This window comes from Sapajus apella, unplaced genomic scaffold, assembly GCF_009761245.1.
Source record: "Sapajus apella isolate SASKATOON/1434 unplaced genomic scaffold, GSC_monkey_1.0 scaffold31, whole genome shotgun sequence".
Classification (NCBI taxonomy): domain Eukaryota; kingdom Metazoa; phylum Chordata; class Mammalia; order Primates; family Cebidae; genus Sapajus; species Sapajus apella.
Window position 1 is genome coordinate 23,814,282 of NW_022436971.1, and position 16,037 is coordinate 23,830,318.

The window sequence follows — 16,037 nt, forward strand, 5'->3', positions numbered from 1 at the left end:
CCTCACCTGCAGACCCCTCCTCACCTGCAGATACCCCTCACCTGCAGCCCCCTCACCTGCAGACCTCCCCTCACTTGAAGGCCCCCCCTCACCAGGAACAAATGACTTTGTCACTCACAGCAGCAGAGCCGGAGCATAAGCACCTGTGGGGTTCCCCATGACTCGGCATGGAGGACAGGATAGTGACCCTCCCCAAAATGCATGCTTTTCTTGGAGACATTTATCTAAAATCTATCTGAGCAAGAAATTTGGCTGACAGGAAGAACGAGAATCTCTGAGATCTGAAGGCCAAGGGCGCTGCTTCTGATGAAATCCACTTTCTGTGCCTCCTCGAACATCACCCACTCGAGGGCTCACCTGTCTCATCCCTTCTCTCACCTGGCACCCATGGGACAACACAAGCTGGCACCAAAAGGACTACATCAGGGAAACAGGGGTCTGGGAAACCGCTCAGCTCCTGACCGTGTCCTGGAGCATCTCATTCAGTGGGTCCACTGGATGGGTCCCCAGGCCATGCTGCTCATGCCAGCCCTTCCTGTCCCTGCACTGCCATGCAGCCCAGAGGGCGCTCCCTCGCTGGCTGGTCACTGTCCTGTCGTGTCCACGTTCTGCAGAGCTTAGCCTACAGGGAGCTCAGTTCAGGAGAGCCTGGAGAGGTGCTTCAACCATCCCAGAAGCCACAGCATTCTGTGCTGTTCATCTGCAGTTATTTCCCAGGGGCCACAGCCGTGGGTCATTCCAGAGGCAGACACATGTTCCTGTAGACCTCGGCTTCAGCACGAGCAAGATATTAAGGGGCGACCCTTGCAGGCTTTTAATTACAGCACAATATCTGAAAATCAAACTCAAGTTAGGGGAACTGTGACTCCAGCTGGTTTCGCATTCTTAGTGTGTGGAGCCCAAGCAAGAGCCATGCGTCGAACATGTGTTCGCACTGATTCTCCGGGTCGCTCTTGGCTCATGGACACCATCCAGAAGCTTCATTGACTGAGTAAAAACACTCCTTTAGCTGTTCTATCTGCTGCCCCAGCAATGCCCAGAACGTCTGACTGTGAACACTAAACAGACGCACGTGATATCACCAATCTAAGTGAATATACTCTGGAACTCACAGTGAATTCTGAATACTGGAAACTGTCCCTGAATGCTGAGAAGGAACGAATTTACTGCTTAAGGAATATGATCCTGGAGAGAGCATGGGTGAGCCACTGAGACCGACGGGAGCATGTGGTTCCTCCGCCTCTGGCCTCCCCGGACCCACACCCTCCTCCTGCAAATGCTTCTTCTGCCCTCGCCAAAATTATACAATTAGGAAGGGAGGGAGTTGCTCCCACCCTACTCAGGGACCAAATCTGAGGCAGGAACTGTGTGCAGTCCTCAGAGAGAGAGAGAGAGAAAAAAAAAAGCACACTCAGAGTGACTGGGGTTTAGACTTTGTTTTAAAGGCAAATAAGTGCAAGTTTTAGCTCATTCAGGGTCGGTTCCTCAACTGAGTGTGGCCTTGTGAGGCCCTTGCAGGAAGCTGCATGAGTCCAGAGGCTTTTGCTCCTCAAGGCAGTGCCCGCTGTCTGCCATGGTGGGATCAATGCACATTGCCCTGTCCGAGGGGCACCTGCCAGGTCAAGGCCATGCTCATTCCCACCGCCACACACTCATGGGGCCACTCGCTAGCAGCCATACCTGGCCAGGTGGCCCAGACACAATGGATGGGCAGGTCCTGCCCCTGCCTGCTGCCCTTGCAGGGTCTTGCTGCTGCAGGTGAACCTGGCTGCCGGTGCAGCATGGGCCACAGGCCCCGGAACCCTCCCCTGCCTTCCTGGAGGCGGTATCTTCCTCCAGAACATGCTGCACACTCTCCCGTCAAACAGGGATGCTGTTCCCCAGAGCCTGGGCCAGCATGCTCACTGCACGTTATAAAGATCCGGGACCCCAGGTACAGGGCCCCCTCCCCAGTGTGCAGCCTGTCCTGGTCTCCTTCCCGTTGCTCTGCGGGAGCTGGTCTCAGGGAATGAGGACAGACACTCAAACTCTGCCTGCATCTACTTTGGGAGCAAAGCCCTCCGTCCCCGACCCCAGGTAAGTGAAGCGATGCCTGAGGGTGAAGGGTGGAGTCTCAGATGCTCCTTTTTCGTGAGCATTTTCACGGGCAGGCTCTGTGCTTTCATATCACTTTCCAAACGCCCGGGCCACACCGCCGTCCACCAGCGAGTGGAAGAAGTAACTTCGACACTCTCTCGCTTCCGATATTATTATTTAGAAAAGTTTTGTTTTCCTTTTCAGCTCTAAAGTAACTAGATGTGCTTTGAAGGGTAAAAGCATTTTATTATTATTAAAACTTTTACTCAGAGCCAGTTCTCTGACCACCAGCCATCATGTTTTCTGATGATCTGTAACAAACCCATTCCTAAATGAAGTGCACCACTCAGGTGTCTGTCTTTACAGAAGGGGCAGGGACCTTTGAGAATATAAAATGATCGGATTCATCTCTGTATCCCAGCACCTAGAACAATGACTGTTCCTCAGCAGAAACAGTATTTCTTAAGGAAAGAAACATAGTTGGAATAGGTATATGGGTATTTTTTGGGAGCTCTCAAGAGGCAAATCTTGCCAAGAGTCTCTGCAGCGGACTCCTCTCCCTGGCTTCCCCACTCCAATGCATCCTTAGGATCAAGGCATTGATTTAAAAAGGGGCCTGGTAACATGCAGTTTGTAAACCAAAAATAAGATGCTAATGTCCTCCCCTAACCACCTGAGTGAATTCCTCGTCTCAGCCAAGAGCATTCCAAAGTTAACCAGAAAAGCTGGTTCAGGCTGTGATGGGAAAGTCACGGGTTGGATGTACCTCAGTCTACCCACCGGCATCCACATCAGCACAGATCTTAAGTCTGATCAGAAACATTCATGACCTTTTCTCCGGGATGCCTGCTAACCTGGAGGCTTCATCATAAAAGCTTGGTGCCCACAAGCCTTAAGGCAACCCAGACATTCCTTCCTGTTGATAGAATTGTTTCAACCAACTGCCAATCAGAAAAATGTGACGTCTGCTTACGCCCTCGAAGCTCCCCACCATGTCCATCTGACAGGTGTTGATTGACGTCTTATGGCTCTCTAGGATGTGTAAAAGCCAGCTTTCCCCCAGCCACCGTGGGTGCATGTCCTCAGGACCTCCTGACACTGTGACACAGGCTCTTCCCTAACCTTGGCAAAATAAACGTTCTAAACAGATTGCGATCTGTCCTAACACTTGGGTTCACAAATTGCCACTACAAGAGCAGCACACACTCCTAACTATGCAGGCGGTACCCACCCCACTCCCCACTCCCACCTCTTCCCAAGTAACTCCTGCCCGTTTTACACATAGTACAGTGTGCATGAGTTTATGAGAAATATTTTTTCCTTTGATTCAATTTTTAGGAAATAAATAACAATTTGTTTGCAGCCAATGTGAACAATAAGGTATATTTCTGGCTGAAATAATAGAAACTTGGAATACATTAACTGCTGTCTTTTGATACTTTGTATCTCAAGAGCTTATATAATTATGAGTCAACTTTCTACAAAATAATAAGCGTGGAAGGACAAACTGCTTCACAGGTTTTCTGTTTTTCTTTTCTTTTTCTAAATGGGTAATATGAGACCACAGTATCCTTAATAGTGGCGGCTGTTATATAATTACAAGTGCTAAGTATCTAAAAAATGGAAGCCAGCTCCATTTAATTATTTATTATATGCTGCGGGTAATGTTACAGCTACATCACCAAAGACCTGGATCTAGGTCTCTCTTTTGTCCTTAATCTGTCCTGATCCTTGAGGAGAGAGGCCCCTTTCGCTATCAGGTGCCTCTACTGTGTTTTGAGAATCCAGGAAATATGTAACAATGGAGCGGACCTGGACCAACAGAGGATGCTGTATCTGTAAGTGTTGATTGGGTCATGGTCTCTTCCTCTCTGTCTTGCTAAAGAACGAATAGGAGATTAAATACCAGTTCTGTCCGCTGCTTACATGGGGCACTGGGAAAGTAAATTAGCCCTGGCAAGCTTCAGGTTTTCATTTGCAATTGTGAAAATCAGGCCACGCATGTGCGGATGTCGGGGGGATGCGCCCGTAGGTGGCATTGGGGGCTGAGGCCCCTCTACAGGGCTCACCTCTGCATGGTGGTATACATGGCGGTGTCCACCAGGCACTTGCTTTCCTCCAGGATGCTGGCAATGCGAGACTCCGCAGGCTTTCCTAGAAACAGAGGATTACACAATCACAGCGCAATGACAGTTTGGCAATCCCTGACACTGCTGCTTTGCCCCTCAAGCCCACGCTGCCATGGTGTTGTCCACACAGCTTCCGGGGCAGGCGGGCTGGCCAGGTCCTGGGGGTCGCTTCCCCTCTAGGGCCTTGGCTTCCCCATACAGAGGGGTGTCCATTCCCCCCACACGGAGCTGCCTGGAGGATGGGACAGGTGAGTCGCTCACCTTAATTTCTCACTTGCCCAAGTCACTCAAATGATTCTGAGTAACTTATGTTCTGAATTTTTATCACTGGTTACCAAACTAGCAGTAAAGTTGATAATAAGATTTGCCTATCTTAATTTGTGTACTTAATAAAAGATAAAATAATTCCATTATACCAGCAGTTTCCAATGAAAACATTCACTCCTATGTTACTTGTTGTAGTACCTGGAACGTTTAAGAGGTTAAGACCCCATTTCTGGGTAAAAATGTGAAGTTCTAGACGGGTAACAGGAAGATGGCAAGTGTTCGGTCACCGTCACACACGGCTGCCAAATTCACTCGTGTAGCATCAACACTCCATCAAGGGAAATGAATGGATTTCAAAAGCAAATACAAGTCCCTGAGGGGACACCAGGCTCCTGCTCTCCACACGGCCCAGCGGGGCGTTTGCAGGAGGTTGGCCCAGGAGAGGCACCTGCAGGTTCTTCAAGGCTTCAGCCCCAAGCGCCTTCCATGCTGGTCCCCACCCAGGCAGCAAACAAACTCCCCCATCACTTCTTCCTACTCACCCTGCCCCACCCCGTCCGTTCCCTGGACCACCCAATTTCTCTTCGTGTGACACAGTCAGGTTAGGAAAACTCCATGGCGGATCTCTCTTGGGGTTCTGGGATGAGTTTCCAGTGGTTAAGCACTCGGGGCAGAGGATGACCCCTCAGAGTTGGGCAGAGAGCAATGCACAGAGGCCTTGGTGTGGGGCTTCCTGGAGCAAGGGCAGGAGGGAGGGAGGGGCACCCAGCTGGGCTCACAGCTCCGCCAGGGTCCCACAGCACAGCCAGCAGAGCTGTGGGCTCTGGGTGTGGAGTCTGAACAGGGGACCCAGTTTCGCACCAACGTGGGCGAGCTCGGGGAAGTGAGATGGGGTGGGGGGGCGGGTGGGACAGATGCCCCTGGGAGTGAGTAGCAGCGGAGACAGGAAGGGCAGCCTGGTCATCACAGGACCAGGGGCAGAGGCAGACCTCAAGGACCAGCATTCAGGGCTTTACCAAGATGCCTTTCAGCTCTCAAGAGCCAGGGAACCTCCTCTTCCGCAAAAGCTTGAGATATAAGACACTTGGAATTTTCATTTATTTTCCTTATTTCCTTCTAAACCCACTGCAATTTCCCAGGCAACTCAGCTCACAGTTTGTATTCTGAGGTCAGCCATGGCAGCTTATTTGTCGAAGCAGTGGCCCCACCCCGCTGCTCACCCCAGGCAAGACTCTGGTGCTTTTGGGATGTTCTGGCATTCCTAAGTGGCAGAGGGGTGACGGCCATGGGCTCTGGAGTGAGACCAATCTGCCTCCGCGTGATGCAGCAGATCACTTCACCTTGCACGGTTTTCTCCGCTGGCCACAGAGTGACGTCATAGGATGTTTTAGAGAAGTTGTCAGGGCCCTTGACCGCGGGCTGGCAAGTGCTCGGTGCTCCCAACCCCCCGCGCCTTTTGCTTCCAGCCTCTGGCCGCTGTCTCAGCTGCAGCCCCAGGTTCTCTTCCCTCAGTGGTCTCCCTCCTGTTGGCGTCACCCCAGGTACATTTCTGGCTCCTCTGACCTTTACCCTCTCCTCTCACCCTGCTTTCGTCCTCTCCCAAATAAATGCCTGTTTTCAACTTGAACGCCTCTCCCGGGCCACACCATCCTCCTCTGTTCCCCACTGAGGGGAGTTAATGGCCTGAAATAATCCCCCTGCCCACTCCAGTCCCCTAGCAAGAAACCCAGGCGTGGTCTATCCTGCCCTTCACTCACCATGCTGTGCTGATGTTCCCACAGCCCCTCTGGAAGAACGTCTCACTCCTGCCTGGCCCCTGCAACTCTCATGTTCCACTGCCTCAGTAGAAGGAGCTCTCGACAGGCTCCTGCACTGATCCCCCCACCTCCCGTCCTCCTGTCCCTCCTGCTGTCACCCAAGCGGACTTTCTAGAACAAGGCCTGCCTGTGCCTGTGCCTTTGATGAAAGCATCTGAAGGCTCTGGATGCCCATGGAATGGTACGCAGGCCCTGCTCAGGATTCAGGACATCCACGGCCTGGCCAAGACCGACCTCCACGCTGCAGAGCTGAGGACATAGTGTACGATTGTCCTTCATCTCACGACATTGTCAACCTCAAGCTCCCAGCTTTTCCTTTATGAAATTTTGATCCTACTGATCTTTAGAAACCAGAAAAAAAATTAGCTCTCTCGCTCACATCCTGTGTACGTGCATTTTATCCGTGAGGGCTCTGCAAAATTCTGCGCTATTCACAACTGAGACCAAAGGCTGGTTTTCAGCGGGTACTTGATAATTATTTAGGAAGCAACTGATTAAATACAAATAAATGCTTATCTTTTTCTACTATGCTTGGAAATGGCAGTTACTAGAGAGATCATTTTCTGTTATTGATCAATATTAATATATTGTTATTTAAGTTTAACCGGTCACATGTTGCTTAGTCTCTAGTTTCTTTTCTGATTGGAAACTATTTTACAGAATTAAAATAATATTTTTATAGGCTTACAGATTATCTTTTAAGTTTCATAAAATAAATACATTTTTGTATTAAAACTTCCTGCCAGAGACACACACATAATTCTCATCAGATGTCTCAAGTCTCTATTGGAACCAGCAGTGTTTGCATTGTTTGGGTTAACTGCTTCTTGGCTGAAGAGATGCCTGGCATCCCTCTGCAGGGGAGAAAGGAAACTCAGTGCTCCTTACATCTTAGATTAATTTTCTGGGGCATTTTAAATTCGACTGACAAAAGGCTCATTCACAAGGGGAAAACCCACAGGGGGTTACTAACCTGGCCTCCTGCTTCCGAGAGGGAGCCCCCTGAGCACCCCGAGATGGAAACTTGGAGGGACAGTTAGAACTCCGCTGCACAGCCCCTCAGCAAAAGAACACCCCATTTCCAAGAAGCTGCAAGACCAAAGCGAAGGACTTTGAGCTCCCAGGAAACACATTGCCAGGAGGCCGCTCCGGGGCAGCTACGGGAAGGGAGGCTGGGACTACAGGCTGGCTCCCCACACAAATGCCTCTGGGCTGGTTCCAGGCTGTTGAAGGCCTGGGCTCTGCTGGAGAGGGAAGGGGACACTTTTGCGGATTTATGTTCTACTTTTAGGCAAACGAGGGGTTGCAGACAGCTTTTCCTGCATCTTATTATTCTCAGTTTCCAGCAGCTCACGTTAGCTCTCCCGCACCAGGGAGCTGGGTGGCTGGCTTTGAGCCCCTTCCCACCGTCAGCCCTGCAGCTGCCCTTCCTTCCTCGTGCCAAGCAGTCCCAGGGAAGAGGAATCGGATGCAGGGACCATAGACTTAAGGAGTTTGAACCTGACCCTTATGTTTTTCAGAACTGAACACTGAATTCTAGGGAGTCACAGGACTTAATTACTTGCTCTGCAGAAGTGGCCCGATGCTCTCTGCCTGCACCTTCACGAGATTGCTCCTGCTCTGAGAGGCACAAGGCACGGGTCCCCCAAATTCTCCTTTATGCACATTCATAATGTTTATTGAACAGGTGGGATTCAGGGATGCATTATGCAAGAACACACTGTATTTCAGAAAGAAGAAGGAAGTTGCCTTGTTCCAAAGACTGTTCATGTAAAAAAAATTTATATATATATATATATGAAAGCCAAAATCTTTCTTCACCAAAACCATAAGCCCCCAGGACCAGAGCTTTGCCCCTGACTGATTCTAAGTGCTTGATTTCCGTTCAGAGTTGAGTGTTGATCCTCACTTTAATCATTGCTGTCGGCCGAAATTTATAAACTGGGGGAAGGTTTGCCAACTTTCCTTTTTAAACAAACTCACTCGCTCGGCAAGCTCCCCTTGTCTTCCCAGTCCGCGGGCACTGCCTCCGCTTCCCGTTGCTCATTTGCATCTTATTTTCTTTTAACCACTGTCACTTGTGGAACATTTGCCATAAAGATAATCACACATAAATCTTGATTTTACACGAATGCTGGACTGCCGCTCAGTCTGTGTAGTGATAAACACCCAGGGCTCCGGTGATGAGCACTCAATTCAGCACTTTAGAGAAGGGATTGAGAGCAAACTTCTCTTAGATGACAGTGGGCATGCATAGATTTTGGGGGGAAATGAAATCTTTTTCGATTTTCAAAGGCTCTTGTTACAGAATTTTTCAGGTGCTGAAGTTCATTTCTCTTTGTGGTTTGGCCCTGGGAGATCTTGCCCTGGAACAAGAGTCTCTCCCAGTCTGAGAACCTGCCGAGATCTTCCCCTCCTTATTCACATCTTCCTACAATTTACAGACAAGTTGATAAACCTATATACTCTCTCCAGGACTGAGGTTTATCTTCTCTCTCTCTCTCTCTTTGAGATTCTCACTCTGTCACCTCGGCTGGGATGCAGTGTCATGATCTCCACTCACGGCAACCTCCACCTCCTGCGTTCCACTGATTCTCGCGCCTCAGCCTCCTGAGTAGCTGGGATGACAGATGGACACCACCATGTCCAGCTACTTTTGAGTAGAGATGGGGTTTTGCCATGTTGGTCAGCCTGGTCTTGAACTCCTAGCCTCGAGGGATCTTCCCACCTCGGCCCCCCAAAGTGTTGGGATTACAGGTGTGAGCCACCTCACTGGCCTGATACTTCTCACTGAGCAGCATTTATCATCACAAGGATGAATGTTGGCTCTCTGTGAAGACCTGGGACGTGAGGCTGAGTGACCACAGCCTTGCCACTTCTGAGCACTCCAGACCTCTATGTTTTGATCTGTAAAATGGGTGCCTGAGAAATACTGGGCAAGCCACCTGCCAAGCAGGACCCCTGTGGAACACTGTCTGCTTACAGGTGACCGCACGTGGCCTGGGGAACCGGGGTCCTCGTGGCCCTGCTGCGCAGAGGCTAGGCAGCAGGTTGAGGCTTTTGCTTCACAGAGTCTGTGAGCACAGGTGTCATAAACACACAATAGTCACTGGGCATCATCATTTTCCAAACGAATTTAAAACTGTAAAACAACTCTTAAAGGATGTAAAATTGAAACCCTGTGAGACACATAACATTTTTTATGTGACTCCTTCACATTTCAAATAAATAACAAGTCAGCTTGGAAACATTGGCATGGGCGGGCAGAAGGATGTGTCCCAGTGTACAGAGAAACTGTCAGCTGTCATGCTGTGCACTCGTCACGTATTAAGCAAACGTGTAAGCAAAAGGAAAAGGTCAAATGTCTCACAGATGGAAAAATAATTCTAAAAAACTGCTTTAGCAAAAGCTGTGGATCCTGCATTCCTGGTGGCTTTTTAAATGTGATTTTTGAAATGAAAAACATGTTACAAAGTTTTAAATATTTTTTTGAGTAGCTCTCAAGTACAACGACTTGCTCATAGCTAGCTCCTGACTTCTAACATGCTTTACTATGGTTTTATATATCCAGATCCTTAATACATATGAAATAAAATAACAGTAATTAATTTACAAACCACTGGCTGAGCACCTGGCATGTTCTGGGTGACAGAGTGACTGATTTAATCTGGGAAGATGCAGAATCACTTTTTCCTGAGGTTCTTGATATTGTGACTCTGATTTAATTTTCTTCTTTAGTGTTTGCCAGAGCACTGCACTTGCAGCCTTAAATGGAGTATCTCATTCTTGCTCATGAATAATGATGGTGATGGGTAATTTTCCGGTGTTATCCATGCTCAGGTGAGGGGCAGGAATTAGGGGTGAGTAGCACATCCTTGCAGCATGGATGGAAGCTGGCAGGGAAAGGCCCCGTGGCTTCCCCCATCTCAGAGTGGGCAGTGACCAGCACGTCCTGGGGGCTTGGAGGGAGAGAGTTCTTTAAGGAGCCTATGAGTCTGTTAGGAACTTCATGGCAGCTCCTAATATGACTATGAAGTCCTAAGATGCAGAAAATTGGGAAGAAAATGTGGCTCCCGCAAGAGGCTGGGCTGAGTGTGTCTGGGAGCGGCGAGGACTCCAGAGCCTGTGCCCCTGAACCACAGATGAGGCCTGCAGGCCTGGGAAAGGCTGTCGAGGGCAGAGGTCCTAGTGCTGCACTGTGGCCCTGGGACCGTGTCCAGAGGCCCAGGGACCTGCCCGGCGAGGAGTCACCTGCTCCCAGGCCAGCGGTGTCTGTGGGGTGGGGACGTCCAGGCAGACACCCCCACAGGCTTTGCTCCAGTGAAACGTGTTCTCAGGGTTGGGACTTCATTTTGGCAAAAGTGAAGAGTTTATTTATTTAGCATAAGCAAAGAGTTTGATCTGTGATGATTTTAACCACTGCATCTTAGCAGCTTTCTTAACCTGTTTTCACATTGTAGCAGACTGGAAAATATATCTCAAAAGTTATTTAATAAAAACTAATTTTGTAGCAGCAGAAGAAAAACACTCCCAAAGAAATTTTTAAAAAATATATATGAATAAGTAAAAGTGAAAATTTTCTACTGTGTCATCCCAGGAAAATCAGTTCCTTTTTAAAGAAAGAAATGTACAGTATTTTAATCTTCTAAAATCAAGAATTACAATTCTTTTCTGAAGCATAACAAAACATATGCCACAGGGGCCTAAACTGACCCTCAAGAGCTGCCATTATGCCCTCTATTTCGGTAAGTGAGAAAAGTAACTCTATAAGGCCAGAAGACCACAACGTATTTGCTGCTTACCCCAAAGGAGTTCTTTGCCTCTCGAGATGAACGGGAAGAAGGCTTCCGTGCAGGCCAGAACCAGCGTGGCAGCCAGGACAGCGAGTGTTCTCATTCTAAAGTTAACAGAAGGAAACAGAGTTTGCAGTCAAGCAGCGGCAAGGCCGTGGGAACCGCTCCCCCGACTCCACGCAGCCTCCACTGCGGCAGGCGGCTCTCACAGACGTGGGGTCTGCGAGGCCAGAGTCGCTGTCCCTGTCGGGAGGTGCACAGAAGCCGCAGCACTGAGCAGGTCCCCTAGGCCCTGGTCATTCACAGGCAGAGTTTTTACATTTGGCAGCTCCACTTGCCAAAGTATCTCAGTAACAGCCTATTTAAATGTCTGGTAACGTCACACAGTATCAGCTTACTAGGAATAATTATTGGGAATGAAAAAAAAAATCTGTTTCCCCTAATATATCTATGTGGCAAAAAGTGAATACTATTAGAAACTTAGCCTTTTAAAAAGTGATAAATAGAACTCCTAAATGCCTGTTGAATTTCTTAAAACATTCTTATGTCCATAAAATGATTTCAAAATTAAGTTGTTAAGACAAAACCAAAGATTCAAAATCCACCATTTCTACTTCAAACCCTTGTTTCCTCATCGTGGAGTTCTGTGGCTACTTTGAGCCAGTAATTCTGCTAAGCAGGTAGCACCAGTGAGCCCGCGTGGAGGAATGTGTCTCAGTGGACGATGACCTGTGAACTGGCCCTCCAGGACCCGCGCGTCCCAGCCGAGGTCACCAGTCAGCCAGCCGGCCTTGCTAAGAGACGCCACCCAGACCTGCCACGATGGCCCACATGACAGCCTCTGCTGGACCACTTTCAAGTTTCAATGATGGATTTCTCTTAGAAGATGGAAAGATGAAAAGCTTTACAGCCTGACCTTTTTCTCTTCTCGGCCACCTGCACCGTTGGGTACTTTATCCGTGGCTGTGACTCTTCTGAAATGTCGCTGCAATTGCCTCCCGGGGACTCAGTTACCCACCTTATAAGCCGACTCCACGCTCTGATGCCCGGTCAAGATGCCAGCAGGTGGAGTGGCCTCCGCTCTTTGCAGGAACGGAATGTCTGCGGGCTCTGTTGTGCATGCGCCAGGCCTCTTGTGTGTCCTGATGGGTCAGAAACAAAGTCCCGTGTCACAGGGTTCACGTGCGGTTCGGCCTCTGGCTGTGTGAGTCAGGAAGAACAGGGAAAAAACTTACACAAGGAGAAAGAATAACTAAATCCGCCCCGGTGACACCACCTTCCTCTTTTTCTGCAGTTAAATACCCTGTGAAAAGGGACGTGACTCTTTTGGGGACTGGGACGGGTGCAGCTCCCAGGGCCACCGAGGGCTCACCTGCAGCTCGGAGCCTGTTCCTTTCTGCCCTGAGCCCTCAGTTTTCTTATCACTACGAGGTGGATAAAATACACTTTTTTTTTCCAGTTTGTTGAGGTGAAAAACGAGCACAGTCCAGCACGTGTTAGCCAGCATGCAGACAGTGTTCTCCCCACAATCCGCATCACGCACCCGAGGCGCACAGTAGGAAGGTCACCACGATGGCGTTTCAAAAGCTGAGAGAGGTCGGGTCTTTGTGGTTGATCTGTTTTCGGGCTGCATCTCATCATGAAAATGAAAAAGCGGCGTGTCTTCAATGACCCTCTCCTGAGACGTTGAGCGTCTTTGGGCCCCGCAGAAGTCCTTTACCTTTCTACTTCGTGAAAATCATCTTCGTCTTTCTCCTCTTTTTCCCTCTCCAAATGTGATTGATACTTCCTTTATGTAATTTGAAATTAAATTCTGTAACATGAGGCAAAGACTTCTGAATATTAGCCTGTTTGTTAGAAGATGTTCTGAGGCCCAAGAATATGATGATTGGCCTTTAAAAGTTCCCTGGGAAGGTAACGAATGAGTTATTCAAGATCCAAAGAGCCTGGAGGGGTCAGTCAGCAGTGAATGATCCTCCACAGGCCTGAGACTGGTCCCTAGGAGGGTGGGGTTTGGATAGAGAGCATGGACAGCTCATTAGGAGAATTCCAGGGCTCATGGTGGGTTGTTACTGGGAACAGGAGAATAGCAGAGAGCCTCTGAGGACTCGGCCATCCTCGGTTTGATGCCTGAGCGAGAGCTAATCTCACGTACTGACCCAGGAAGGGCAGAGAAGGGAGGCTGGCTATGGAAAGCGGAGCGGCAGGCTCAGGCTTGGACCTTGTGTTGGAGGTTCCGTGGCACAGGTGGGCAGTGAGCCCCTGGGCTTTTGGAAATGTACTTTCAGCCTTTGGGTGGAGTCCAGCTTAAAGAGACACATTTGGGAGCCCTGAGTGGGGATACGGCGGCGGAATGTGAGTGAATGGGATTCTTCGTGGGAGAATGTGGGTGGAAAAGACTCTAAGAGTAGTGTGCTCAGAGCACCAGCGTCCAAGGGGGATGCAGCCCCAGAGCCTGTGGCTGTGCCTTGCTTGGCAAACGGGGCTTTGCAGATGGGATTCAGGTAAGAATTTGGAGGTGGGTAGATTGACCTGGATTATCCACTGGCCTCAGTGTTAGCACACGGCTCCTTACAAGACACAGGTGGGAAAGCCTGTGGGGAGGAAGGGGGAGGTGAGTACAGAAACCGAGATTCCAGGGGCGTGGCTGTGAGCCGCCAGAAACCAGAGGAGGCCACAGCAGGGTCTCCCGGGGCCTCCAGGCAAAGCCAGCCCTGTCCCTTGGCCTTGCTGCAAATGGGCGCATTTGGATCTGTGACCTCCAGAGCCGATGGGGTAAACTTGTGTTGTTTAAAGTCACTGAGCGTGTGGTCATTTGTTAAGGCATTCACGGGAATTTCACACAGTCAGACAGGTGTGTGGCAAAATAAGGCAGTGTGTGTTGCAAATACTCAAGGGAGAGTTTGGAGAAGAGAGCATGAAGCTGTGAATAGAACGCTGACCAGACGTTCCTTTCCATCACAGGACACTTGAAAACGCCCAGTGCTGAGGGCGACCTGGGAGAGGGGATTGCGTGCACGGCCGGCCCCGGGAGGCTGAGCCCCCACACCACCTCTCCGGGGCGTTTTCCAGCCTCCCCTCTAGGATGCTCTTACCATTTGATCCAGCACAAATATGAGAAATGTACCCATCATTTGGAAATACATATTTCGGCTAGATTATATTATGTGTTTAATACTAATTAAACAATATAAATAATGTGCCAAGTAAAACAGAAGCTTCAGTGATGCTGGAAATGCTGAGAGGTGAGTGGGAAACTCTGAGAAGCGCTGGCGTGGAGAAGACTCGCTGCATGGCACACATTTTTGAGGAAGAGGCTGGGGGACTTGGGAAGGAAGAGTTCCACAGGGACAGTGGAAAACCTGAGGGTGTCACATCATGGAAGAATTAAAGAGAGGCATCTAAACATCTGAGCGAAGCCTCCCGTCTCTGTCAGATGGGAGCATTTGGCAGATGTGGCCACCCAGCAACGCAGAGCTGAGAGGTTCCAGGGACAGACTCAGTGAGAAAGGGCAGCTTTAGCCATGAGAAGAAAAGAAAAGAATACACGTCTTCTCCCATCATGAGAAAAATCAAGAAGCTCCAAAGAAGACAGAAATCTACAAGGAATGCATGGTACAGCATGAAGCCAGTCACTCGTAGCAGGATGGGGGAAGCTCGTTTGAAGGAGTGGCCCCAGCCCTGCGGTCCAGCCTCGAACCCACCGAGAAGACAGCAAGCACTGCTTCCATTTCTTTGGCAAGGTAAGTGCCAGTGAACTATTTGATACCCTGGGGAAATCTGATTAGCTGAATACCTTGATCAATGCATGAGAAGCAGCAGATCACATGTGTCACTGGATGCCTCCACACAAATGCCACCTTTCTCCCTGCAGGCATTCTGTGTTCTGTCCACAGACAAGAGGCTCTCCCGAACCGGGACCCAGGACCACCACGGAATGGACCCTTCCCCGTGACCGTCACAGAGGAGGGATCCAGGGTGGTCTCTCGCTGCACTCACCTGAACATGGCCAGGGTGTGACTGCATAGTGCAGTCTTCAAACCACAGCCTGATATTGCCCTTTTCTCTCGCCATTAGCTTTTCTGTTTTAGTTTTCCCCACCCCGAGCTTCATGAAGCTATAATTAACAATAAAAATTACATATATTTATGCTCATGTGATGTTTTGATACATGTAAATGCTGTGGGGTGATTAAATCAAGCTAATTAACATACACAGCACTCACATACTCATCGTTCTGTGTGTGTGATACCAACACTTAAGATCTATTCTAGCAATTTTCAAATAAACAATACAGTATTGTTAACTACTGTCGCCAAGCTACACATTAGATCCCTCGTTTTTACCCACAACTGAAACCCTCACCTTTGATGGACATCTTTCTGCCCCCAAGACACCTCCCCCCTCACTGCACCTGCCCCCCCCCCCATCTGTTCCCCCACACCACTGCTTACCCACCCGCACCTGACCCCCACTGGCACTTGCCCCCAATGGCGCCTGCCCACACCACACTTCCCCCACCACACCTGCCTCCCACCACACCTGCCTCCCACCCTAGGTGTCCACCATCCACTCTCTGTTTCCATGAGTTCAACATTTTTAAAATTCCATATAGAAGGGAGATCATGAAGTGTTTATCTTTTGGTGCCTGGTGCGTGCGTGTGTGTGTGTATGTGTGCGCGTGTGTATGCACGCGCTGTTTGCTTTTTGTATTTTTAAATTTATAAATTTATTTTTTAAGAGAACAACATGGACGGGAAGAGGAGACTCAGGGGCCTGATGACCCCCAAGGGCACAGGCTGCACGGTGCCAGGACTGGGTCCTGGAGCAGGAAAGGACACAGATGGAAAAGCTGGCGACACCGGGATGAGCCCTGAGATGTTGTCAGCAGCCTCGGACCTGCGTCCACGTCTTGGCTCTGGTCGCCATGCTGTGGCCGTGCAGGTCTTGACACT

The 16,037-nt window shown here is 49.6% G+C and overlaps 1 protein-coding gene across 2 annotated transcripts in view; it reads right to left on the minus strand.

The window, feature by feature from the left end:
* The window catches only part of TPO (thyroid peroxidase), a 62,427-nt gene extending 50,328 nt beyond the window's left edge, over positions 1-12,099 (minus strand). For both annotated transcript variants that reach the window (XM_032294281.1, XM_032294283.1), the window contains exons 1-3: positions 11,999-12,099; positions 11,092-11,186; positions 4,146-4,230 (exon numbers count right to left, since the gene is read on the minus strand). In XM_032294281.1, coding sequence (XP_032150172.1) covers positions 4,146-4,230; positions 11,092-11,185 — 179 coding nt within the window. In that variant the 5' untranslated portion in view covers position 11,186; positions 11,999-12,099. The remainder of the gene's footprint in view (positions 1-4,145; positions 4,231-11,091; positions 11,187-11,998) is intronic.
* Positions 12,100-16,037: the final 3,938 nt, after the last annotated feature.